Source organism: Exophiala bonariae, assembly GCF_035927105.1.
Source record: "Exophiala bonariae strain CCFEE 5792 chromosome Unknown scaffold_12, whole genome shotgun sequence".
NCBI classification, from domain to species: Eukaryota; Fungi; Ascomycota; class Eurotiomycetes; order Chaetothyriales; family Herpotrichiellaceae; genus Exophiala; species Exophiala bonariae.
This window is the reverse complement of record NW_027042487.1, coordinates 635,449-662,086: the sequence shown is the minus strand read 5'-3', so window position 1 is coordinate 662,086 and position 26,638 is coordinate 635,449. Positions and strand designations below refer to the sequence as shown.

At 49.9% G+C, this 26,638-nt stretch overlaps 9 protein-coding genes across 9 annotated transcripts; 4 read left to right on the top strand and 5 right to left on the bottom strand.

Moving 5' to 3' along the window:
• Positions 1-174: 174 nt before the first annotated feature.
• LTR84_002226 (uncharacterized protein) lies at positions 175-1,824 on the top strand (the record flags this gene model as incomplete). Its single annotated transcript, XM_064845840.1, has 1 exon — positions 175-1,824. One exon carries the CDS (start codon positions 175-177, stop codon positions 1,822-1,824), a length of 1,650 nt encoding a protein of 549 aa, XP_064706694.1.
• A 998-nt stretch (positions 1,825-2,822) lies between these two features.
• LTR84_002225 (uncharacterized protein) lies at positions 2,823-7,346 on the bottom strand (the record flags this gene model as incomplete). The annotated part of the gene is made up of 1 exon (XM_064845839.1): positions 2,823-7,346. The coding sequence occupies one exon, from the start codon at positions 7,344-7,346 to the stop codon at positions 2,823-2,825; it is 4,524 nt and encodes a 1,507-aa protein (XP_064706693.1).
• A 459-nt stretch (positions 7,347-7,805) lies between these two features.
• Positions 7,806-9,782, top strand: LTR84_002224 (uncharacterized protein; the record flags this gene model as incomplete). Its single annotated transcript, XM_064845838.1, has 2 exons — positions 7,806-7,993; positions 8,057-9,782. The coding sequence occupies 2 exons, from the start codon at positions 7,806-7,808 to the stop codon at positions 9,780-9,782; spliced, it is 1,914 nt and encodes a 637-aa protein (XP_064706692.1).
• Positions 9,783-14,032: 4,250 nt separating this feature from the next.
• LTR84_002223 (uncharacterized protein) lies at positions 14,033-15,817 on the bottom strand (the record flags this gene model as incomplete). The annotated part of the gene is made up of 1 exon (XM_064845837.1): positions 14,033-15,817. The coding sequence occupies one exon, from the start codon at positions 15,815-15,817 to the stop codon at positions 14,033-14,035; it is 1,785 nt and encodes a 594-aa protein (XP_064706691.1).
• A 740-nt stretch (positions 15,818-16,557) lies between these two features.
• LTR84_002222 (uncharacterized protein) lies at positions 16,558-18,063 on the bottom strand (the record flags this gene model as incomplete). Its single annotated transcript, XM_064845836.1, has 1 exon — positions 16,558-18,063. The coding sequence occupies one exon, from the start codon at positions 18,061-18,063 to the stop codon at positions 16,558-16,560; it is 1,506 nt and encodes a 501-aa protein (XP_064706690.1).
• Positions 18,064-18,882: 819 nt separating this feature from the next.
• On the top strand, positions 18,883-20,250 carry LTR84_002221 (uncharacterized protein; the record flags this gene model as incomplete). The annotated part of the gene is made up of 1 exon (XM_064845835.1): positions 18,883-20,250. One exon carries the CDS (start codon positions 18,883-18,885, stop codon positions 20,248-20,250), a length of 1,368 nt encoding a protein of 455 aa, XP_064706689.1.
• Positions 20,251-20,928: 678 nt separating this feature from the next.
• On the bottom strand, positions 20,929-22,117 carry LTR84_002220 (uncharacterized protein; the record flags this gene model as incomplete). The annotated part of the gene is made up of 2 exons (XM_064845834.1): positions 20,929-21,855; positions 21,926-22,117. The coding sequence occupies 2 exons, from the start codon at positions 22,115-22,117 to the stop codon at positions 20,929-20,931; spliced, it is 1,119 nt and encodes a 372-aa protein (XP_064706688.1).
• A 791-nt stretch (positions 22,118-22,908) lies between these two features.
• On the bottom strand, positions 22,909-24,588 carry LTR84_002219 (uncharacterized protein; the record flags this gene model as incomplete). Its single annotated transcript, XM_064845833.1, has 1 exon — positions 22,909-24,588. One exon carries the CDS (start codon positions 24,586-24,588, stop codon positions 22,909-22,911), a length of 1,680 nt encoding a protein of 559 aa, XP_064706687.1.
• A 712-nt stretch (positions 24,589-25,300) lies between these two features.
• On the top strand, positions 25,301-26,011 carry LTR84_002218 (uncharacterized protein; the record flags this gene model as incomplete). The annotated part of the gene is made up of 1 exon (XM_064845832.1): positions 25,301-26,011. One exon carries the CDS (start codon positions 25,301-25,303, stop codon positions 26,009-26,011), a length of 711 nt encoding a protein of 236 aa, XP_064706686.1.
• Between the last annotated feature and the right edge of the window lie 627 nt (positions 26,012-26,638).

Below are 26,638 nucleotides of genomic sequence, written 5' to 3'. Positions count from 1 at the left end.
GCCAGCATCAGTACAGCAAGATTGAACTTTCCTCCTCTTCCTCCTCCCACTCCTTCGCATCTCCCTCTTCGCTCCCAGTCCACCGCCACCGCCACTTTCCCTCGCCATTCCTCCGACGCAGACAACTCGAATATCGACGAGAATCTACGTCCCTCTTTTGGACACCCTCCCACCATGTCTACCGATGCTGCCGAAAGCGACAGTGAAATTCAGTCTCGGAGTCAACAAAGTCCCCTCGCCTCTCAACGCGCAAAGGCCGAGAATCCAAGGCGCAGTAGGTTTGAGAATCTATTCCCTCTGGGCTATAAACAAGGATTTTCGCAGTGGTGGTCTGCCCTTCCCGCTGCCCAGGCTGAACACAAAGTTCTGTCTTTCATACCATACCTTCAGTCGCCGCCAACACACACTCAGACTGGCTCAGAGCCACCTTCAGTCAACCCTTCCACACTCTCCCTAAATCCATCTGACGATTCCAAAGCCGCCCCTGTCACTACGAATTCCATTACCGATCCTCATGGTCCTCGCACATGGTACTCTCGTATGGTGCCCTTGTCGGGCAAAAGCCGCGCATTAAACGAATTCTCTGTCCAACGAACTGGTGAAGTCGTAGAGAACAATCTTGTCATCATCCACGGCTATGGTGCCGGTCTTGGCTTCTTTTATAAAAACTTTGAGCCTCTATCGAGAGCTCCAGGCTGGCAGCTTTATGCGCTCGATCTGTTAGGGATGGGGCGATCATCACGGCCACCTTTTAAACTCCAGGGTAAAACCAGGGAACAACAGATCTCGGAAGCCGAAGACTGGTTCATTGATGCTCTCGAAGAATGGCGCATTAAGAGGAATATCGACAAAATGACGTTGGTGGGTCACAGTATGGGTGGCTACATGGCCGCCTGTTATGCCTTGAAATATCCTGGAAGACTTAATAAGCTCATCCTTGCTTCTCCTGTTGGAATTCCTGAGGATCCCTATGCTACTCAAGCTGCCATGCCAGAGCCAGCAGACTCGACTCTGCAGAATGAATTCACCCAGGACCAAGCTACAGAAACAGTCAAATCTCACTCGGATAATAATAACTTTTTGAACGCTCGCAAGAAGGCCGAGAAGGAGCAGCAGAAAGCTAATCCTAATCGTCTTCCTGTCCAGGGTGATTCTGATGACGAACAGCCCGCCCCGCGTCGGCCGCTACCAAAATGGTTAACGTATCTCTGGGATGCGAACATCAGCCCTTTTAGTTTTGTTCGTTGGTCTGGACCCCTGGGACCCCGGTTGGTGTCTGGGTGGACAAGTCGACGCTTCAGCCATCTTCCACCTGAAGAAGCCCTGGCTTTGCATGATTATAGTTACAGCCTCTTCCGTCTCCGCGGTAGTGGAGAATATGCATTGGCCTACATCCTCGCTCCAGGAGCTTTTGCCAGAAGTCCTTTGATTAGGCGGGTACATGGAATCGGAAGACAGGCTTTGAAACACGATCAGTCATCATCTACTGCTACCCATGAGAACGGCATCCCCGTCGTACTCATGTATGGTGAGAATGACTGGATGGATGTCAAAGGAGGGTACGCTGCTAAGAAAGCCATCGATGCGGAACGTTCGCGGATCCTCAAAGGCAAGTCTCAACAAGAGATTGATGAAGACCAGGGCGGTGCAAAAGTTGTCATCATCAAGAAAGCCGGTCACCATGTCTATCTCGACTCACATGAAGAGTTCAACGACGTCATGCTTGCAGAAATGGAGGATGTAAGGAAACGAAATGCGGGCCAGAGAAAAGGTGGAGCAGGCGGTGTTCAGGTTGTGGAAAGAAAAGAAAACGACTCAGCTTGAGGGTATGTGAAACTCTGGAGATCGATGAACTCCGACACGAAACACGTCCCTTCAAGGGTCGGATTCGTCCAAAGCCACAACCACCATGACTTGTCTTTTCAACTGCTGTTTCCCTCCGTTGGATGAGACCGTTGTCTACCTATTGGCATGATCAGTGACCATGTTGAACCGTGATCTCGCACAAGAGCAAGACAAAAATCTGTCATCTCTATAGCCTGAGGGGTAAATTTCTCGCGCACTCCACCATTCCTCGGACTGGATTCCAAGACCTTGAGGTTTGAAGACGCTATACAAGCCACACTACATCGTTCTCAAATCTCCGAACGAGACTATGGTTCTCTGGAGGGTCTTATACAGCTCAGATGGCCGCTACACCCATGCCAGATGGGGCGTCGGTGTATGGCTCTCACATGAAGAAGGATTGTACGGGCATGAAAACTAGAACAAGCTCGACCGAGAGAGCTACAGGCCCCTGAACGCAATGAATCGATTGGTGGATGGATAGATGTAAATACTTAGACCGCGAATCAAAATCGCCATTGAGCAACACCCTTGGAACTTGATGAAGCATCAAGTGAACGTTGCGAATTTCAAGTACGCTCTAGAGATTAATTGTATTTATTCCTATGGCAGTCTTATATCTACTCCGTAGGGAGGTACCTAAGGTAGACACCCAGATATCGCCCCTTGCAATCAAAAATCAGTGAATCAACCGACCTCGTCACTGTGAAAGGATTAATGCTGGCGGGTAATAGTTGTAACTGGACGTCAGGTTCTAGATTACTAAACGGATATGTTATACAGCTAGTCTGGCTTTTGTAGCCCTTGTTCTATAACCACAATGCCCCAGGCCAAAACTTGCTTCTTCTCAAGTCTAACTTATCTATAATGATACTTATGTATGTGTTACACGGGGTGATATGTACGTCTCAACATTCCCCACCAGGCTTCCAATCCAAGGCCTCGGCCTAACCCTCTAGACAAGTGGGCAAACCCAATTATTTTTTCTTTCCCCTCACATCATCGTCATTACGACTCTCGTCAACAAGCTCGGCAAGCATTTTGGCCTCCTGTTTTTCCCTGCGGTATCTCTCGGGGAGGTACACATTCATAATACGCTCGTTGGCGAGTTTCTGCTCCTCAAGTCTTTGCGCCTGTAGGAGCTCGTGTTGGTTCACCTTTGCTGCTTCAGCTCTCGCTCGGTTTAACTCCACCTCTTGATCCAGTGTCTTGTACAGCAGACCTTGGTGGCTGATTGCTTCCAATTCTTCTGCTTTCAGCCTTTCGAGGTCTTCTTGCGCACGCCGTGCGAACCACTCCATCCGGACCTTGTTGCGGAAACTCTGCCTGTGCCGCTCTTCGCGGTTTTTACTGAATCCTTTCAGGAGTACCTGCGGTAAAGGATTCATGTCTTCAAGCTTGGCGACTAATTTGACGTCTCGAGGTAAACGAGGATCTTTAGCATGACGAAGTGCTCGTTTTCCATATGGTCCTGGTGGAGCTCCAAGAAACGTACCCATAGAATGTGACTTGCTAACCTGAGCTCGTGAGGAGGGGATGGGTTTCCTGGCAACAATATTCGAAGAAGCTGGACTGCCGTCTGCATTGCCAATTGCTGCGATTTGTTTCGCTTGCGCTCGCCTAGTCGCCAGTGCTTTGAATTCAATATGCTGCAGGCTCAAGTTATACAGGCGGCCATTGTTCAGACGTGTCTCCCTAAAATTTTTTATCAGTCCCTGCATGTCTTTCCTAGGGGCCTTGAGAGTTGGACGACCAAAGTGCATATCGCTCATGACTCTTTTTTCTTTAACGTCCGACTCCATGGCTTGGACGACCTTGACGAGTTTCGTCTCTTGATTCTTGATTCTTTCGTGCCTCTCCTCCACTGTTTCGAATCGACCCTCGCGGTCTAGATATGAATAAGACCTGTTGATCTTTCCCTCGTATCGCTCGCCTTGTGCCACGATTTGAGCAGAGGTATCAGAAACACTGTCTTGCCTCGACGAATCTGCCAACTGATCCACAAGGTCTTCAATGTCATCATCCCGGATGTCCAGGCTGGCAGTATTACTAAGATCCAATGGTGAAACCGCCGTGTCTGCATTTGGTGAAGGCAAGGTAAACTCTTCATCAAGACTATCGGCAACATCAGCTGGAACATGGTCCACCAGCGACCGACTTTCTAGAACGCCAGAGCGATCGACTTTCCGCATCTGAGCCGTCAACTTAAGACGATCGCCTCGTATAAGCTTTCTGTCGCGGAGCAGGACGCTCTGAATTCGATCAGGTATATGCGGTATCCTGCGGATGAAATCGAATGTACCTGGAGCGGCCTTCGAAACCGAAAGAAGGGGTACGGTATTGCCTGCTCCTCTCTCGGCAATCTGTTGGTATTCTCGAAGTAGCATGGCGAGATGAACGCAGGTAAAATAGGTCGGCATCAGAAGGCCTGGGTTTTGCTTCTCAACAACTTTTCGATCCAAAAAGTCATGAAGTGAGACATCGGTATCACGTTTAGAAGAATCAGTAGCCTTCCACTTTCCTCGCACCAGCGCCTTCCAAGGAGGAGTATTCGCAAGTAGTTTTTCTTCGAATAGTTGGAAAGCCAATATGTTGTGCTCCAGATTCTCCGAGTGCGTCAATATTTGAATGTAGAAATTCATGTTTTTGCTTGTCAATGCAAATCCCCATGCTTCAAGTACCTTCACCGTGTTGGCAGCCTTGTTATACAACTTCTGCTCGTCTAGTGCACTGAGATACCTCGTGATGGCATCTTTCAGGATGAAACGCTGGGAAAACAAAATCTTGGGCTTCCCTGCGTCGAGTGATTGGGGTGTCTCTGGATGCGCTTCAGTGATCGCAGTGGTGTCAGAATCCGTAGATAGAGTAGGAACAGAGACTGGTGGAGGTGTTTCGAGCGTTGGAAGATCGCCATCACCCGGCGTAGAAACTGTGACTGACTGACCGATCCGAATAGCTACGTTGAAAATACGTTCCCAAGCTTCTTCTATGGAGATCCAGTCCTTAGTGCTCTTCAATATCGCGATCCGACTTGTCAAAAGCTGAATTGTCTCTGCGTTAGAAGGGTTCATACCGAGATGTGATGCATCGGCGAGTGATTGAAAGCGATCGATGAGAGATCCAGCCTGCCTGAATCTTCCCTTGATGATCAAGAGCTTTAAAAGATCTTCAACAAATGCAGATGGAAAAGCATCAACATTTTTACGACGTCCAATCCCTCGCTGTGGTTCCTTGGTTGCGCGATCCGCCATGTTTGTCGCAATCAGAAAATCCGCCACGTAGTCGGAAACAGCATTCACGGAAGCTGAGGGACCAGCTTCGAGAGATAGCTGACCTCTCATGCGTTGAATCGCCAATCGTGCGCTTGGGCCGATGTCGACAAATCGCTGTGCCATTTCGCTGCAGATGACTTGGGCCATATCTCGGTTTTCTTCAAGTAGAAATCCCTGAAGGATGATAGTGTAGTGAAAGCGGGAGGCTACGAAGCCTTGCTCGATGTCTAGGGACCTGAGGATCTTGGCGGCTTGTTCTGTTTTGCCAACAACAATGAGGGCTGTCATGAATGCGGCGTAAGACATGTCGTCGGGCGAAACACCGAGATCGGCCATTTGATCTCGAATTTGCGCGACTCTCTCGGGCTGGGCTCGGAAAGCATAATACTTCAGAATGTGGTTCCACATCTTCACAGGGGTTCCTGGATATTGTGTCTTGGTAGATACAACAGCCAATTCAATGGCATCATCAATCCGATCGTTGAGACAGTAAGAGTGAACTACACCTGCGACCATCTCATAAGAAGCCTGAAGATTGTACTGCTGAGCGAGTTCCACGACTTGCATGACCTGGTCGATGTCACCAGAGGCTGAATGTATTGACATGAGAGTACCAAATGTATGTTGATCAGGGGCTACCTGTTCAGCCATCATGGACTGGAAGAGTTGCAGAGCACGCTCAGGCAGTCCGGCTCTTACATACGCGTGGATCAATATATTCCAGGAGTATGTGTTGCGCTCGATTCCTGTGTTTTCCATCATCGAGAAAACCGATTGCGCCCCCTCGTGGTCAGCCACGCGAGCATAGACGTAAATGAGGGGAGAATAGTACACAGGTTCCGTTGGTCGGCCATGGGTACGACATAGGTCGAGAAATACGCTCTGCACGCTAGTGACTTCACCTTGACGGGCGAGGGCGGAAATGATTTTTTGATAAGCGAGACGATCAGGGGTTCCATGATGAGCAGCAAATTCATGGAGGAGAGATATCAATATGTCTGCAGGGGCACTGTCTTCACAGTGCATAACGATAAGTTTGCCCAGCAAGGCAGCAGTTGGCACATAACCTGGGTGGGAAGATCGTAAATGGCGATACACAAGCATGGCCAAAGGCCCTCTGTCGCTCCTTCGCTTAGACTTGTGTAGAGTATCTATGGCGGTGCGATGAACTTGGGTTGACGAGGAGTAGATCTCAAGAATGTCTTGCAAACCTTTGGGATTGATTGAGCCCATCAAGGTGCTACTCCCGACAAGTAAGTGTTGGAACGTGGAAGCAAGAGAAATGAGCACGCCGTGGATTTTCCAGATCATAGGATCAGGGTCGGAAGGACTCAAACTTTTGCCGAGCTCAAGAAGTGCTGATGGTAGTTTCTGCTGTAGATCTGTCTGACGGGCAATTTCCCTACGGAGTTCTGGTTCATGGTATGGAGGAGTTCGAACCTGGAAAGAATCACTCCACACTTGGGCCGCAAGGGACCATAATTGGTTCGAAACACTGTAAACCAGCAACAGGGCACTGCAATCTTGGTTTCGACGCCGGCTTGTGGCTTCTTTGTTGATGAAAGCGGCTTTCCGATACTTGGTCAACTTGATAGCAGTCTGAACAGCACGGCTGTAGTCTTTTTGGGAACGATTGTGGGAGCTGATCAGGTCGAAGGCGCCGAGCGCTGAGGCAAGATGGTGATTGTTGGAAGACCGACTGAAAACCTGCAGAAATCGCGTAGCGTAGTCGGCTTGATTGGGGATCTTGAGAAACAGGGAATTTATATTCTCCAAGACGGTATCAGTAGGTTGGTTTTGGGCGTGGCTGTAAAACTCCAGATTGGCCTCCAAGGTTTGAAATGGAACTTGGTCATGGTGACCTAAGAATGCGTTACGTGAGGGCCGAGAGAGACTGTGGTCGGAGAGCTCTGTGGCTTGTCCAGCTTGGCTCAGAGCGAGGGCTCTAGTGTAGGATCTTGAGAACTTTGGGTTGGGTGGCAGGCGTAGCGGGTGGCGACCCGTCCGCATCGAGTGGCCATCGGATGTTGGTAAGGGTGAGATGGGGATATAGGGAGAGTCGTTGGTGATTTCAACGGGCCACCAGGAGGGGAGATGAAGAGGAAGCTGATCGGCGGCATTTCTCCAGAAGCCAGGACCCAAGGCTCTAGAGGTACGGATAGGAAGATCGGATTGGCGAAGAAGTAGCTGAGAAGCTAGTTCAAGACATGAGGAAGTTCGCTCTAGCATGCCACAAAGGGTGCAACCGAGGGGACGTTCGAGCAGTGGGGAGAGAAAGAGGATGAGTTGGGGTTGTCATGAGAAAGGAGAGACTGCGAAGAGGTCGATGGTTGAGATGGGGAACTTTGAGAAATACCGATGGTCATGAAATGAGTTCGTAGATGTGGTCGGTACCTAAGATATCATGTGATGGCAGTTACTGGTTAAGAAATTCTCTGGAAGTCGAGCCGTTATTTACTCAGAACTAGGAGAGGAAGGAACGATCATGATTCATGACCATTATACTGCCCGCACTAACATTTTTCCATCCCGAAGCCGCTGACTCAGCGAATCTGGGATCCACATCCACGGCACACACTGTAGTTGCGACTTCTGGAGGAATAATGCACTCAACCCCACCAAGAACAATGGCAGTAACATGAACATCAACACCACGCACCAGCAACTCTCAACTCGACACTGTCCACGATGAACATCACCCACTCGTTCGTTTCCGAACGAGATCGGGCTCTTCTCAGTGGCGACCACTCCTCCTACCACGCACAAGCCACTCGCAGAATCCACAGCCTCCGCAGGCGTTTGGGGGCTTCAAATCGTGGGAGGAAATATAACCCCAAAGCCGCGGTCACTCCCGACAATGTGGCTCAGAATCAAGAGTACTTTACCCTCGCCCCAACCCAGGCCGTCAGGATCTTCAATTGCTGATCGTGGGAATACAGATGGGTTCAGCTTCTCCTTGCAAGTTCGGAGCGTGCTTGGGCCGATGCGATGGCCATGAAGGCCGCTCAATCACAAGAGAATACCCAGAAGCCCATGTCCGCCTCTACCAAACGTCAAATCGTTTCCAGGCTCAGAAGAGCCACGCAGTATGCCCAGAACCTCGTCCAAGTCCTTCAGAATTCCACCAGCTCTACTCCCGGTCAATCCCAGGACATCCTGGAAGCCTCCGCATACCTATCTATGTTGAAGGGAACCCTGGATTTCGAAAAGGCCAGATGGCAGCCTTGCATCAACAATTACTCTCTTCCTCACATTACTTACACGGCTCTGTCCAAGACCGCCAGGTCTGATGCTTACAAGGATCTACTCTCAGGCATCGTTGATCCCAGCATTCGCTACGCGGCCTATCAACTTCAAGTCGCCCGTACAAAACCCGTGGATGAAATTGCCATTGAGAACTTCCCAGTGACTTTCAGCTCTCTCCGAAAAGGCATTCAAGATCTTGACCCTTCGGCCTTTCAGTCTGCGACCGATACCGCCCCAACCAAAGATGGCCCACAGAACGTCCCCACTTCAATATCATGGAGGAGTAGATCAGTCAAATTAGAACATGCCAACATTTCTCAGGCCTTGGGTGAATCCAGAGATCGCGAGGATCGCCTGGTCGAAACTTACGCGGCTTTCCAAAATGGCGATTCTACCGTTCAAGATCTGGCAACTTCTTATGAAGACGTCATAACTGCTCACCAGGACGCTGCTGATGCTACCAAGACGGCCATTGACGAACTTACCGCCGAAGGTGTCGATCCTGGCGATGGACGGGTGCAATCTCTCCAGATAACTCGTACTGCCGTCAATTACGCCGTTATTGAATGGCGCATTGGTCGCAACAGAGTTCTCACGGGGCCAGACGATGGCTTAATCTTTGATTCAGATCAGTCAAGGAGGCCATCAAAGCCACGTAAAGATGGCAAGGCTCAAGGTCCCAAAGAAGATAGTACCGGCCGTCTGCTCTCGAGTCTCCGTGAGCGACTAGCTCTGTACGATCTCATCCTCCAGAGTCTCGACACAGTCAAAGAATTGCCAGGAGTCATTGCAGACGCAGCCTTTTTGGATGAACTCGATTCAAAACAGGCTTACTTTCGCTCTCTCAAGTGCTTGGCCATTGGCCGCTCTCATGCGGCCAATGGTCAGATCCCCAATGCGCTCGCTCTATTTGCTCGGGCTTTGGACCTTGCACAAACAGCTTCAGCCAAGTTATCGTCGCAGGATTCGTCATCCAACAACGGATTGTCTCCCCCAAAGCTCGATATATCTGAAAAGCAGTTGAGAGCCATTGTGGAGACTTTGAGTCAGCAGGTTACACAATATCGTGCACTGGCCGATTTGAAGGCATTAAGCTCCTCTGCCAAGAGCAATACCCAGGTCAATCCTCATGGCAGCAAACCTGCTCCGCTCATCGAACGCCTCAATCGCAATGAGTATATTGAAAACGTCGATTTGACTAATCTAGTCAACTATCCAGCCAAGATACGACCTGTTCCCGTAAAGCCACTCTTCTTCGACCTCGCTTGGAACTACATTGTGTACCCGGGGCAGAAGCGCGAAGAGACAACAAGTACTGGCCGAGACTCGAAGCCACCACAGGCACAAGAAGTCGCGGTAGAGGGAGAAAAGGACCAACAAAAGCCAGCGAAGAAAGGTTGGTTCGGCTTTGGCAGGTGAACTTAGAAATCATAGACTCAGACATCTATGACCTACAGTTTATGCGGATAACTCTCGCCTCTGAGGAATGCAGACAGGAGAGATCTGGCCCTGATTTTAGGGTCGTAGTCTTGCAATGTGCAAATATGGGTTCAATACTACCTAGCCAGCCTACAACCACGTGAAAGAAAAATACCACAACCATGACCTAGGTATCTCCAGCACTGTAGCGTACCTGATCCTGATGAAACTACACTTTCTCTCCATCATTCCCTGAATCCGCCCACCAGACTCCCTGGTCTTTCTCCCCTGAAGGGCGCACTACATCCACACCGTAGATCACGCGTGCCACTCAAGCCACAATGTAGCCAGCGCACCTGTCTTACAAGTAGAAAGTAGGAGTATTGCCGACTCAACAGCCCTCGTCATACAGATTCGTGCGTTGACTCTTCGACCTAGATTCACCAGTGTTTCTCCTTTCTCCCATTCTCCCACCTCCTTCCCAAACAATCAATCAATCCACCGACCACCCGCCGCTAAACAGCAGACGACTCGACAGTCAAGGATGCAAACGGAGCGGCCGACCGATTGACCATCGAACTTATCGCAAGGAGAGCTTTCTGGATTGTCGGGTTGAGAGTCAGACGGGAGAGTGCCGTATCATACGTACATCGACGAAGCCACAGGTGTTTCGAGTACTAGTACCTGCCGGGTCTCATTCGCTGTGTCGTGCGTTCTTGGGGACCGTCCGGTGTTTCGGTCAAACACGATTGAACGGGGTTGGGCGTTTTGGGGATCTCGCATCTCACCGCATCGCATCGCAAGGGAGTGCAGTGCGGTGTGATGTGATACTTGTTTATGTCATGGTCGACGGATGCTTTACATACATTCTGCTTGTACGTAAAGAGGCGCGGATTCACTTGTTTCACGTCATATCGCATTGGATCTGGAGGTACACACGACACACGAGAGGAGTGAGTTTCTGGACCTTTTGACTTTCTCACATCAGTATGATGTAGTCGCACGCTATGTACGTACGTATAAAAGTACTTATTGGCAAGGAGGCAGAACAAACGTTCCTGGAGAAAGCTCCAATCGCTGGAATGACCAATACCAGTCATCACTCCTTTAATTCTCATCGCGTGTCATTCGAGGAGGACCATTCCAGCAAGAAATAACAAATAACCATTCCCATCAGTCGTATAGTCCGCCATCCCTGCAAGAAATCCATAATACGTCAAAATACTGACAATGCGCCCACAGAAACCCTGAGAGTTGTTAAACCTCGGAAAACCAGTTATACTTCATGGTATTGATAGCCATAGCCCCGAGGCCGTGTGGTTTGGGGGACCATATCAGCTGAACAAATCGATACACCGCATTAGCATTTGTTCCACCGTGCTGTCTCTCGTCCCCTCCTCTCCTCTCTCATGTCCTGCATGATGAGTAAGCTATCGCAGTAGGGCGGACTGTCGTGCCATGTGTCGCAAAGTGCTTGTGATAATAAAGTCCGGAGAACACACGCACAGGATGATACACCGCTCATAATAATTCTTCGATGATGGATTGGGTGGACGAAGTGCATGACATGACTTGATTATTGTACGCCGATAATGAAATGCTTCGCTGCCGGTCAAGGTGGTAGCACCATTCCCCACATCCAGTAGGTCTACGCAATCATCGTCGCAATTTTTGCTTGGCCCAGCCAATCACTGAGAAGTCGTCTCGATGAATGGAGAACTGTCTGAGCAACTAGTTTAAGTAGTTGTTCGTGAAACATCCGTCTCTTTCGACTTCATACTCGACGTTCAATCTTAGCTTCGTAACCATCAAGGTTGGGTTCCAAAGACCATGGTCCTCCTCCGCCAGAAGATTTTAGGGTCGTGCTCATCTGCAAATTGCTCCGTGTGGTCGTGATGTGCAAGCTCACGAAATGCACATGCGGGTCGCTGACTAGATGGATGACAGGCGCTTTTGATTGTAGATTTGCAGGTGCAAGGACCTTCCTCAGAAGAGCATTGGCATTCTGGGGTAATTGTTGGATCGTGCTTCTCTATTGAGTCCATGACAGGGACCTCGGAATGCCAAGATATGTTTTCCGAATGCTCAATATCGGCCCGGGCAGCAAGAAAGCCACTTGTAAAAGGTGTAGAGGTGATCAGTTGGTTGTCGGCGAGTGGATGATCAAAGACGTAGTCGTGTATCGAAGTATCCGATATGTTGGACGTATAAGGATCCAGATTGGGTTTTTCAAGAAAGACGGTTTCCTCAATCTGGGGCAAGGAATCGGAAAGGTTATTTTCAGTGTCAACAATGGGGGTTTGTCGAGATCTGATGGACCTGATGACGAGGCCGATAGAGAAAATAAAGCCAGAGCTCAAAAAAAAGAGCAGATAGCCAGTGTATGAGTTCAATTTGGAACAAGGCCCCATGTTTATATCAACAAAGCTCATGCTGTTATATCGGAGCATATATCAGGACAAGAGGGGCTTTAGGGGGGTAATGGAGTCTTGCATGCATTTACGATGATGATAGAGACAGGGAGGTATGAAAGGTCCAGGTCGTCCAGGGCCTACCTATATCATGGATTGGCACATGATGACAATTATACCCTGTGAGTTGCATTCGCGACTTAGGGCTTCAGTAGGACAAGGAATGTGCACCGTGGCAGCAATACGAACCAGCGGGCGAGAATGCCACTCGAAGGTAAGTTCGGAGATGGTGAAACTGGGTTAGATCTGGATTCGTTGAGCCTTGTGGTCGCATGGAGTCAAATTGGCGTGCCTTCTTTCGCTAAGCACGGAAGCGAGGATGCCTTGGGTTTCCGTATGGCTGGCTGGTGGTCAGAGAGTCGCAGGGCCAGAGTGTCAGAAGGAGACGGTTAGTTAGGCGCTCCGTGGCGCACGATACGGGAAGAGAGGGGTCATCTGGACGATGATGATGAGTGAGCTTATGAGAAGCTCAGCTGGGCAAGCGCTGGAGAATTGGTGGAATTGACCGAAATAGGTCCAAATGAGGAGGAATTGCTGGATAAATTCAGCTTCATCTGATAAACGCCATGCCTTGTCATGAGTAGGGGATCCATGCAGAGAGGGTCGTGGTTGAACGGCAGCCGAGAACCGAAGAGACGGGCAATTTGAGCACCTACATCGTGTTGAATACGGCCTTTGGGGGAAGCTCAGCTTGGATGGGTACGCCACAGCGGAGTCAAAATATAAAACCTGGGAAGGGATCCATCATGAGAAACCTTGAATTTATTGCTCGCACGGTCTAAAAGACCGGGCCCTTGACGACTTTGACGACTAGAACCCCTTCCCGTGTTTCGGTTTGAATTTGATCTGGGGACGGAACCCACGAGGCGTACTGGATACGAGCGAGACATGGTGAGATGATGGAAGTTTCCATCGATGTAGCTTTGAGTTGCAGGTATTCGTAAAGAAAAGGTCAAGAACGACCCTTTGGGGGAGGCCTTTTGAAAGGTACAGGAGGGGCGAATTGGGCACCTCCGAGGCTATGGACTTGGCTTCTGTCGCAGAAGATTACGAATGACTCCAATCACGCTTAAAAGCGGTGAACAAACAGTCAAGGCACACCCAAAGGCTCCCTCAGGATGATGTACATGATACGTAAGGTATCCCAGGTGGTTGTTGTTGTCGTTGTTGTTACTGTCGAAAGGGCACCTGAGGCTCGGAGGCTGTGAGCCTGTGGGTACAAATTGCTCAGCGTTCTAGGCCTGACACCTTGCACTGGCACTTCTTTTCGCATCCACGATTACCTAGGTAGGCATACTATCTTTAATCTGGGCTGATTTTACATAATGCCGGATCTATCCTTGGAGCTCGCTCAAGCCTCCCGCTGCATCTGATCTAGGTACATACTCAGCTTCAATGGCTTTCTAGTAGTGGTAGAAGTGGGAGCACAGCACATCGTGGAATCCGGGAATCCCTGGATAAATCACAAATTGCATCAATAAGTGTCTACATTGACTTCGATCCGCGCATCGAGACCATTAAACTCCGATTGATCCACTGTTTCGTCATTCTCAGCTCAGATGTATTCACACTAGGTCCACAAAAGCCAATGGTATTACCGCACTCAGCGCCTGTCAGATATATACTACTGTCCGAACCCATCTCGCCCGTCGCCTGACCCTTAAACATGCTCGCACAATATCCCCAAACGTTGACTTTGGCAAAATGCAAAACTGTGACCGCCTTTCCTTGTAGCAGACCTGCAGTAGATCACGCCCAATGCGGAGACTTTGACTCTCCCTAACCAGAAGCCGTCTGCGCTTTATCATCCACCACGGCTTGCTTGTCTGCACCGGCATTCCTCTTCGTGACAGCTTGGACCAACTTCTTCAGCACGTCCGGGGCGTCTTCTTTCGTCATCATTACTTCGACAATGTTGAGACCTTTGCCTTCTTGTAGTTGTTGATCTGCCAGGATCTCATGAAGCTGACCCCAGTTCTCAGCTCTCTTGGTCAACACCGGATATGCAGGGTCGTCTTTAGGCGCGCCGAAGTAGTTAGGCGCCTCGAGGTACCTCCATGGCTGGACATCATTATACCCGGCCTTCATGCCATGGATCCATCGCTCAATAGTATATCCGTCGTTGTTCAGAACAAATATCGTAATGTCCAGTCGGTTGCGGATGATATCACTCAAAGCTTGTGCTGTCATCTGCAAACTTCCGTCTCCCTCGAACAGGATAGTACGCCCTTGACTCTGTTTACCCTCTGCCAAAAGTTCCCGTTGAGCTAGTGCTGCTCCTTGCGCCGCACCAAGCATGTATCCTATCGACAACCAGATTGAGGAGTTGATGAGTTGAGTGTGAGGAGGCAGAACAAAGTCACGCCCGCCGAGTGATGGAGTGCCCGTCTCTGTAAGGATGATGTCTCCGGTGCGGAAAAACGTCGAGATGCGACGCCAGAATGTCAGCTGATCAATAACATCTTGGGGCTGTGTGGCTGGGAGAGCTTTTAGTTCTTCAGATGGTATCCCCAGATCCGGATAGGGCTCCTGTCTAGGAAGTTTGTTCTTGTCGAGTCGGTCGAGAATTCGGCGAAGTAGTGATTTGATATGCACATTGGTATACTTTGTCCCGGTCACTTCCACAAAGTCACGATCGAACGTGATGGCCTTGTGTCTGTCAGGAATCGTGCTGAAGCCATATGTGTTCACATCGCTGTTCAAAGGCCCAAGTCGGAGCACCAAATCAGTCCCATATGCCCAAGGGTTGTAGATTTGATTCCCTGCTAAGCCAGCGTATATTCCATGGAAATTTGGGTATGTCTCATTGATAATTCCCTTCCCAAACGGCGTTGTCGACGTTGGGAAACCAGTGACCCGGACTAGCTCGTCCGCCTCTTCGGTGATGCCATATCGATTCGTAAATCCATCAACAATGATGAAAGGCTGCTTAGCTGAATAAATCTTTTCGAGAATCAGATCCACCTCTGTGTCTTCGAAGCCCTCATCTGTAAAAGGGATCGAGAGATCAAGAGGTTTATCGAGAGCGGAGGCAGGAACCTTGGCGGTGACCATATCGGTGGGCAACTCGATGTAAACCGGCCTACTGTTCGAGACACAAGCCTGAAGACAGCTATCAATGGAAGCAGTTGCCGTCGCAGCGTCGATGAGATTCGTCTGAGCCACCGTAACTTTGGATGCCATCTCTGCAAAGTGACGGAAGTTTCCATCTCCAAGTGTGTGGTGCAGATTCACACCACCATTTTGGGCTTGAGTTGGTGGAGTGCCAACGATGTGAACGACTGGGGCCATCTCAGCATACGCACCTGCGATAGCATTAATGGCAGACAGTTCACCAACACCTCCAGTCGTGACCAGAACAGACACGCCTCGAATTCGAGCATAGCCATCCGCGGCATAACCAGCATTCAGCTCGTTTGCATTTCCAACCCAGTGTAGCCCAGCTGGCTCGACATAATCCAACGCCGTCAAATTATAGTCGCCTGGGACGCCATGGATCGATCGCACTCCAATTTGATGGAGTCGACGAAATAGAAATTCAGTGAGGTCGATTTGGTCACTCATGTTGTAAGACTGTTCAGAGCCAGGCTATCGACCTAGTTATCGTATAGAGAACTTCGCAACTCCAGGGAATCGACAAGAGGTCGAAAGGTCCTCATCATATACCCGAATCATTCGTAAGCTAAACGAACCCTGTCAAGTTGCTCGGTAGCTAGAGCCTCCGATTCGATAGAATGTAGGATTCGTATGCAGATAAAGTGAGAGGAAGAGTAAGATGGACCCTCTCTCTCGTCTTGTTACCCACGGCTACTACCTAGTGGTTGGAAATATCCCCTCGTCTGAGAATTATGATGTAGACGAAGGCGCTCGTGGGCGGCCGTGCGAATAATGCCGGCTAACTGCGGGTGTGTTCGCTTGTAACCGGATTTAGAGTGGAAGAAATATTGGGCGGACCATTTAAGCCGGTCATTTCCCACACTTCTGAGCGGCCTGGCATTCCGCCTGTGGCATTTGGCATACCAAGATAGGTAGTTGCGCAACAAACGTGACGTGGAATGCGGAAAGATTGCGACAAGATAAGAAGATTGGATGTGCATGTACGCAGGCTTCCTACATTAAATTTGGTTTATGGCTCGCTGTTCGTCCTTTTGCCCACCGATTTGTACTGCCAGGTGATCTGTCATCAGTGCCTCAACGTAGCGGCCGATTGCTGACATGGCCGCTATTTTGTTCACAAGGATTCATGAGTCTGGTGCTAAGTCAATTCCGGACATATTGGTCGCTTCCGTGGTTGGATGTCTGCTTCACTCTTCTCTGGCCCTTGCATCATCCACCGCCTTTTGCCAGTCAGTGTAGCGCATGTACAAGAACATGGAAATGGCGGCGCATGCCAATCCGGAACTTGGACCAATCCACATACCAGTGAGTCCCATCTTGGCTGGACCAAAGGCAAGGAAGAAGGCAAGTGGTAAGGCATACAGATAATAGACCCCCAGATTAACCCAGCCTCCAATCTTCTGTCTTCCCAGGCCTCTCAATAGACCATTTGAAAGAGCCAAAAGAGCATCAAAGAATTGGGCCGCCGCTGCAATGGCGATCACCTTGGTGATTGCAACACGGACTGCATCATCGTCTGTAAAGACAGCTGCAATGAGATGCCGGCAGGATGTCAACAGGATCACATCGAAAGTCCCAATGCCGACAAAAATCAGATAGTGGGTCCTCCACGCGATATAAGCAGCGTCCAGAGCACCATAACCAATGAGATTCCCAAAACGAGTCGAAGCTGCAATCGAGATCGGAAATGGAATGTGGTACATGGTCACTACAACCGTCATTAGAACCGACTGAGCGGCCAGATCGACTTCGCCCAAGTACCCAGCAGCAATGGTGAGGATGTCGAAAGCTAACCACTCAGAGAAGGTCATCATGACTCCCGGAACGGCAAGTTTGACCATAGGTCCCCAATTCTGACATGCGCGACGGAGGTCGATACCTGGCCAACATTGGAGATTGGAACGAGCAAAGAATGAAATATAGAGTGCCAGAACAATCGGCTGCAGATTGTTGGAGAGTACAACAGCCCATGCAGCACCCTGGAATCCGAGTTTGAAATGGAAGACAAATAGCCAATTCCAAAGAACGTTGAGCGGAGCACAGATGGAAAGGACCACTAGCGAAGCGGTGAAATCGCCCTGAGCCTGACATAGTCGTTTTGAAGCCTCGAATATTGCCCACCCAGGACCACCCAGCAAGTAGATTCGCATAAATTGACCCGCAAGGATAGCCTGGTCTGTTTCAGGGACCAATGCAGACAGGATCCAAGGTGAACAAATCCAGATGGCACCAATCGGGATAGTTACAACACAAACCAGAAGACTCATGCGTTGGACATGAAGACCCACTAGCTGCTTTTTGCCATTCCCAAATGCTTGCGAGGTCAAGGTATCCAAGCTTGTGGTTAGACCTTCATACACGCAGAGACCTGTAACATTGGCAGTCATGGTTGCAAGTGAGGCAGCTCCCAACTCCTTCGTACCAAGTCGACCAGCGACGAAGACTGTAACCAGACTGAAAGAGTATTGAAGGAGATAGGTGATGATAAGAGGAGCCGAATATCTGGCCAACAGGGTGGTTTCGGCCTTCCATGTTGTCTCGAGCTCGGGTCCTTTCAGTAATAATGAAGTAGTTTCACCGTCTTCGATGGCGCCATAGTATCTTTGATCTATTTGCTCAACAGATTTGCGAAAATCATCAATCCCATGTTCGTTGAGTAGAGCACTCGTTTCTGAGGGGCGCCGTCCCGCCATCGGAGCAAGCTTTCAGTGTTTTTTTCTCTCTCACAATTTTATGTTGCACGATCCAAATTTTCTCATATCAGACATATCATTATTGTGAGCTGTGTAACAAAACCATCACCCCAATGTGTTTGTTGCGTAGCGGACTCACCCAAATTAGTCCAGAGATTGAAATACTTGACTGGTATATATGGAAGCAAAAGCAAAGGAATCACCTTGGAGCTTGAAGGTTGGTGGCGGTGTGGGCAGCCAGAAATAGTGGGGGATAGCTGCCCAGCAGCCCTGGTGCTCTGATCATCTACCTTTTTATCCACCAGCTCCTCACAGAGGCATGGCGCCATTGTACGTAACCGAGAAAGTTGAGTCACCGTGGGAGGTCTAACTCGAATTACTCAATCAACCTGCAGATATTTCATGCATGAAGCTCGCTTGACAACACAGCGATTGCATTCTGATCTGCATCAGTGTGAATACAAGATTCTAGATACCCAGGTGGCCACCCGGGTTGTCCATCGACGCGTCTCTGTACCGCGTCTTGATGACCAACTCCCAAGGCGGCCTAACAGTTCTAGCTTGGGGCCGTCTAAAAGCCCCCAGAGCCCTGCAGTGGATCGCGGGGCAAGGATGAAACTGGCGATAAAGGCGTTGGCTGGGCATGCCTGTAACGTCAACAACTTCCTCCACTGGTAGAAACTTTGACGTCTTTAAACACCGTCTTGACGCGTCTTCCCTGTACGAGTTATTCTGCCACAGCCCAGCACCGCACACAGCTCACAGTACACCCAGGGCTTCACTACACACCCCTCCAATCTTCACTTCCATCCCAGCACCATGACGGCGACCTCCATCTCTCCTCACAAAGTCGCCAGTCGCCATGCACTGCTTCCTTCTCCCGATCCATCGGCAATAAAGCTTCCTGACTCGCCTCAAAAGAACACCACAGGCACTGCTTCCAATACCGGGTCGCTGACAGAGAAATCCCGCGGTCTCCGAAGACTGCAGTCACACAACCAACTCTCATCGACCTCCAACATGGGCACTCAAGCATCTAACCTGCGACCAGCACGCTTGGGGTTCAATTCCAAACCCTCTCGAGAACAACTCAATTCAGTCTCAGCTCAACAGCCCACCACCGCTGCTGCGACAAACCCCTCAACCACCACTGGCAGAGTGCGCGCAAACAGTGATGCACCCATGCCCTATATGCCTCGAGCTCGAAAAGTGCAGACTGCCTCATCTTCCTCCAATCTCTCGTCAAGTCACCTTGCTGCACATGCCCGCAAATCCAGCTTGGAAATGACACTTCGTGATGGGCCCCCACCAGGAACGACAACTGCTTCGGCTGTGTCGTTATTGCAACACTCTATTCTTACCAACGGAGTGATTGCGACAAAAGAAGGAATGTCGGACTATCGAATCTATCTCTGGTTGACCCTATTGAACATCCCGGCATTTCCAACCGACACCTACCTCGCCCTCATCCATCGCGGACGCAGCCCCGCCTACGAGAAGATATCCAACGATGTCTTCCGCACCTTAGCCACCGACACACTCTTCAAAAGACGGGTAACAGACGCAAGTTTGACCAGAGTGCTCAACGCTACAGCCTGGCGGATCCACGAAGACCAGACATCTGATCCGAAAACACCGTTTGCGTCTAAATACACCCAATCCACCTACCTCCAAGGCATCAATGTGCTATCCGCACCTCTACTCTACGCATCTCGCTCCGAGGCGCAAGCCTATGCAATCCTCACATGTCTTCTGACCGAACATATCCCCACCTACCTCTCACCAACCATGTCCGGGGTTCACCGTGGGGTCGACCTGATCGATCGCATCCTCGCGCACATGAACCCAAAACTGTCGTCCTTCCTACTCAGCAAGAACCTGCCAGCCAGGATCTACGCCTTCCCATCCGTACTCACCCTGTGCGCATGTACACCTCCACTCCCAGAGGTGATGCGATTGTGGGACTTCTTATTCGCATTCGGTGTGCATCTGAACGTCATCTGCGTCGTGGCCCAGCTACTGCTGTGCAAAGACGCTCTACAGGACCACCCCAGCCCAGCCAAGATGCTGCGGAGTTTTCCCAGCTTGAATGCGGACGAAATCATCAAGATGACGCTGTTGGTCGTGAGGGAGCTTCCGGAAGATTTGTTTCGTGACGTCGTGGTGCACGCGAGAGATCTTTCGTGAACAAGACGAATCTACCAATTTTTGACTCGAGCATTTCTCCTGATCAAGGGTTGTGAAAAAGTATTATATGGAATTTCTCTTCAGAGTGGTGGGTTTTTTGTGGCAGCGATCCTGGAAACGAGTCTTTCTTGAGCCTCCATTGCTTTTTTGTACCATCACATTCTTGACATGTACACGATAATGAACGATGCTTACGACCAGCAAGAGCAAGGCTCTTAGAAGATTAAAACATACCTTTGACACACCAATGGCTTCTTTCCACCTTGTTCCTTCTCCATTGCTCTCGCTGTGATTTGTGTCTGGAATTTTACTATCCAGGAAGTTAATCAACGTTTGACACGTCGGACCTGCGTGCAGGTTCGAAGTTCAGCAAATGCAAAATTAGATACCAAACGAGAATATTCCGCACGACACGGTTATTACAAGGGGTGCGGAAAGAATTGGCAGCGCGTGGAAAAATACTGGAGGTAGTGCAATGTTCAGGAGCGGTCAGCTTCACCGCTTATCAAGTGCAATCGCGTAGTGGTAAGACTCTCAATACACTCGGTTTCTGTGGCCTCACTGAAAGAATTCAAATTGGTCAGTCATAACCATGCCTCGTGTCCACACCCACTGCGTACAATTCAGACAATGCATGCAACCACAACGCCATGATTATTGTCACGCCAACCCTGTATCTCAGACATGTCGATCATTCCCGTGGAGAGTCTCGGTGGCACTTTGATCCCTCTGTACACCTCGTTTCACAGCACCGCTCGAGTCCTCGCGGCCAGCTGGAGAGTCAGCTGCACGACCTCTGATTCCGAGGGCAGCTTCCTCGTCGGCTAATTCCCCTGCAGCGAGATCGCCAGCTCCCTGTCGCTCCACTTCGCGCTTCATGCGTCTGCCCAGCCTAGGCTTCCAGTTCGTAGCTCCGTTGAAGAGACTTCGGTACGCGGATCTGTAGCCCAAGCTAGCAGTGACGATACCGATGAGTGCGCCGAAGAAACAATCTGTGGCGTGGTGATGGTAGCCCAGGACCAATGTGCAGGCGATGTACGTGGCGAGTAGGAGAGGGAGCAGGACGATGATCATGCGCCAGAAACCCGTTCGCTGTGTCCTGGTCCCATCGGGGATCCGCAGATGTGCAAAAAGATAGATGGTGAGGTATCCGAGACCTGCAAAGGCTATCTCCGAGTGTCCAGACGGAAATGACTGGAGAGCATTGTTGATACGAGCGCGATCACCTGTGCAGACTTGGTCAACACTGTACAAGATGCCGTTGAAACCAACACCGACGACGTCCTCTGGGATGACCGGCTCGCACACCGCGAGGAAATGTGGACGTAGTCCTCCGATCGATTTCTTGAGGATCACTTGGAAACATGTGCCTGTGCTGAGACTATAGAGTAGGCCAAGGATACCGGATGACAAGTCAGCGAACGATTTGAGCCATATCTGAGCCACTAGAATCACACCAACTGGAATCAGTCCGCAGATTAAGCCAGCTGTGAGTGAGGAGAAGATGTTCTTCTGATATGGATAAGAAATCTCTGGCGCATACGTTGTCCCATCAGGAGCAAAGAGTGGGAAAAGACGTGCTGGACGTGCTTCCACGATCCACACCTAGCAAGCGGGGTTAGCATGACTATTCTTTCATAAGGCCTTCTTTTCCTCCTAATAGGGGGATACTTACAGCGCCAGCTACTCCCGTGACGGCAATGATGCAAAGAACATCGAACCAACTGTCAAGGAAGCAAAATTTCAGATTTCGCCAGAAGCGAGGAAGTGTACCTCTGTCTGGTTTCATGGATTTGATGGCGTGAAACCGCGAGGGTGAGGAGGAAGTAGCAGGAACATTTTGCAAGTTCCGGGACTCCTTGTCCATGGTTTGATTGGAGAGAGGTGGTATATAGTTGTTGTCTGCAAGCCTGGAACACCTAGTGGATGTTTTACACCGGTCGCGAGTGCCAACAAGTATAAGTGTCGTTCACGAAAAAGGAATGAATATATTCGCCCACCTCGACTTGTCACGTTCCCTTCTGGAATTGTTGAAGTATGGAATTGGACTTACCTCAAGAATGGCCAGTCACGCGGAGAAGGAGAATATGTATACAAGAACGTACCCATGTGGGCATCATCAAGCCACTTCACTACTCGGTATACTTTGAGTTGTCCGTCGTCGTGGTCATCTCAGCCACGTTTAGGAGAGAAAACAAGATTTTTGATCATCGCCAACACACTTGCGATGCTGGGTATGGCTGGATCAGAATGGGTCTGTGGACGAGGGATGAGAAACAAGAGTTCCCAAGGCTCTTGGACGTCGTCCTTACAGCCAGTCAACTTTGAGGTTAAGAAGAAAGCGGAGATCAGTTGCTATTTGAGGTCAGCCAAGGAAGGCTCTGTGCCTGAAACTTGGTGATGGCCTTGTTGTCGTTGATGACATCACCAGCCTTGTCCCTAGCCACAATGCAAGCCACTGGTATGACGACGTCTCCCCTAAAAGCTCCACGAAGAACTTCGAACTCCGTGTGATTTGAGAGTCACGCGAATCGGGGAGTCTAGTGTGGGATATAATTAAGGATAATTCTTTCCAAGACCACGATAATGATCAATGGCTCGTTACGCGTTACGAAGCTGCAAACAACTTTTCAGCCTACCCTGTTCTCTCACTGGAACTCAATTAATTTCATCTTTGATCAGCTGCTGCGCCAACTCAATATTGCCTTCATAATCGATCTCGACATCCACGAGGCTGACCCCTTCAAAAGCCAGAGCCTCCTTCATCACACTCTCCAAGGACGAGCTATCAGTGACTCTAAAGCCTTTTGCTCCAAAACTCTCGGCAAACTTCACAAAGTCAACACCTCCTAGTTTCACACCACTCGACCTTCCGTATTTCATGACCTCCTGGAACTCGACCATGTTGAAATGGCCGTCATTCCAGATAAAGTGAGTGATATTGCAGCCTTGTTGCACCGCCGTGCTCATCTCTTGACTGCTGAACATAAAGCCTCCGTCGCCGGATAAAGAGACGACTTTCTCTGAGCATGGTGGGTTCTGAGCTAACGATGCTGCGATTGCCCACGGTAGGCCAACTCCCAGAGTTTGTTGACCATTAGAGCACAAAAGCCGACGAGGCTCATAGGAGAAGAAGTACCGCATCATGTAGATGTAAACTGTCCCCACATCTACCGTCACGGTCGTATCTTTGGAAACGAGATCTTGTAGTGTCGCAACAAACTGAAGTGGGTGGACAAGACCTGAGCTGCGCTTGACCTCAGGTCTATCGTGCCAGGAAGTATGCTCTTGGGAGAGTCCAGTGGTCAACTCCTGAATTGAAGCATCATTGACTCCTTTGATCTTCTCACCCAGGGACCGCACGTTCTCGACAATCGAACCCAGAAGTTCAGTATCCGGATGATAGTGGACGCCATAGTCTGCAGGGGTGTAATCAATATGTACAATGTTCCGATCCCCTTTAGGATTCCAGAGATTGGCATCGTACTCGACCGGATCATAGCCAACACACAAGATCAAGTCGGACTGGGCGAGGAGTTTATCGCCAACTTGGTTGCGGAATAGCCCAACTCGACCGTAGAAATTAGAGACCAAGTCTTTCGAAACAGCACCGGCGGCCTGGAAAGTCTCGACTGTGGGAATGCCAGTCTTGGATAAGAGTTGACGTACTACCTCCACAACCCGTGGCGAACTGGCTCGCATCCCCAGAAATAGGACGGGCAGTTTCGCCGAACTTACCATGCTAGCCACGGAATCGAGCTGTTTCGTCGTCGCCGACCCGTAACTTGGTGCTGAGAAGGCTGAGCTGGGGAACGCCGAGATCTTAGAACTCCCGGAAGCCACGTCCATGGGAATGTTGATCACAGAGACGCCCTTTGGACTTGCGGACGCAGATCGGAATGCATTGAGTACAATCTCTGCAACTTGATCTTCGACATCAATGCCCACTGCGGTTTTGGCAGTCGGACTGAGGATGTCTAAGGCTCTCATGGACTGATGGGTGCGTTTTGTGTTCATCAGACGAGGCACCGAGCCGATGAGTGCTACGATCGGGTCGCCTTCAGTATTTGCCGTGACAAGACCGGTCGCCAGGTTCGAAGCTCCAGGCCCAGATGTCGCAATGCACACTCCGGGAACGCCGGTAATCCTCCCCATGGCGCCTGCCATGAAGGCTGCGTTCTGTTCATGTCGAGCAACTATCAGTTTGATCTCGGGATGATCTAGAAGTGTGTTGAAGATGGCATCGATTTTCGCTCCCGGGACGCCAAAGACAACTCTCACGCCTGCATTGTAGAGGCTGTCAATGATGATATTGGCAACTCGAGCTTCTTCGCCCATTTTGGCTAACCGTCTAGATATTGAAGCGTCGCAGTTGGATGCAAGTGGTTCAAGGATGATGATAATAAAAGAACCACCGTGATAATCGACACCTGCGTATTATGTTGTTCTTATGTAGTATCGTCCACCAGTGACTTCATTACTGAAGTGTTGTTGGAAGTTCTTAGTCACCCGGTCCAGCTTCCGCAAACTGCTCTGGTGAAGTCCTAGCGTCCCGCCTATTGGGAGTGACACAGGGGGCATTTATTGGGCAGACGTCCGGTTAATCGAGCCCGGAATTCGCTCTGTACTTCCTTAATCGCTACTAACAACTGTTGGGAAAGTGGGTCCAAACTGGTCGATCGTACAAGGCTGAAATAAATGCCGAAGCTATCCGTAAATAATTCGCTTGTTTATCAGTTGACATGTCTCGCAGGACCAGGCCGCGACGGAGTTGCACAACCCTCCGCACTGCATATTCTAGGTCGAACGCACGATACGAATGACGCGTTGAGATATTTGGTACAAGACCACGGCCATCATACCGAGATACTATCGGTCATGATTGCAAGATTGGTATCGTGTTGAGACTCGGGAGCAACGACATTGCAAAACTTGGTTGTTGACGGACTACACAACATACTGGTCTGTTCCATCTTGCCGCATTGGCACATATCTAGGTATCTTCAGTGAACCATCTACAACACTGGCTAACTCTTATCAAAGTCAGACCATGGCTACAAACTCGATATACCAGTACTCCCTCGTCAATGCGCTGATGAGTGGTGTTTCCAGCCAGGGTATTACTACAAGTCGCTTACTAGAAAAGGGAAATCATGGTCTCGGGACGTTTGTGCGCATGAATGGCGAGCTCATTCTCCTTGATGGAACGATCTATCAGCTACAAGCTGGTGGCCAAGTCAGAATCGCGGACCCTAATGACGAGATTCCCTACGCAATAGCGACACATTTTGAGCCACAACAAACTCATGCTGTCAAACTCGAGACCAAAACGTCCGTTGATGACACGTTGGAGACCTTCGCCAAACAAACCAATAATCTTTTTGTCTCATACCGTGTCGATGGTGTCTTCCGCTCGATAAAGTGCAGGACCGTCAAAGGCCAAGAATACGACAATCAACCACTCTCCGAACTTGGAAAGACTCAAGCTGTTGCGGACTACGAAAATATCAAGGGAACAATCGTCGGGTATCGCGTTCCGGAGATTTGGCAGGGTATCTTTGTAGCGGGAGAACATATGCACTTTATCAGCGAGAAAAGAGACGTTGGAGGACATGTACTGGAGTTGTCGACTGGAGGATCTGAAGTACAGCTCGGTCTTGCGGTGATCAAGGATATCCATATCGAACTACCAACCTCAGCAAACTTCAATGCTGCTATCCTCAAGACTGATGACCAAGGCCTGAAGTCGGTGGAAGGTTAAGCCTACGCAAAAGCAGATAGATATTAGGATAGATTGTATGGTTTGAGTCAGACAACCTTGATCGAACTTTTTGTATTTGTGTAACTACACCTACGAATGCCCATAACAACAAACAATTCTCTTTGACGTTCACCGGAGACATAGCGACTCCAATGGCCCCGGATTGTGTCAGGCCTACCATGGCGGATAATCCCGATCCTAACGTCTTCAGCCAGGCGGGTGGGGATGCTGGGTTCGTATGGGCATGGACTGTCCAAGAGGTGGAAGGTGGAACCTGATCGGTGTACTGTAATTAGCTCTTTCCCCTGGGACTGCACACATAAAGTAGTGAATTGATTATCGAGTGCTTACACCAGAAACCTTTTCCTTTTGAGGACGATTCAGTTCGTTTCAGGTTGGGGCTACGAATATCCTAACAGCAATACCTCATACCCAGGTAGGCAGGCTGCTTGACTCATCCGGCAATCTTTTGACCACCCCTGGCAGAACCCCAGCCATTGATGTCATCGCAGATTTCAGATGGGTCAACAGGCCGAGTACGATGGTACGATGAGCTAGAATTCAACGGTCTATCACGGTATGGTCGTATCACAAGTGTGTACTGCATGTCGATTCTCTCCATTCTCG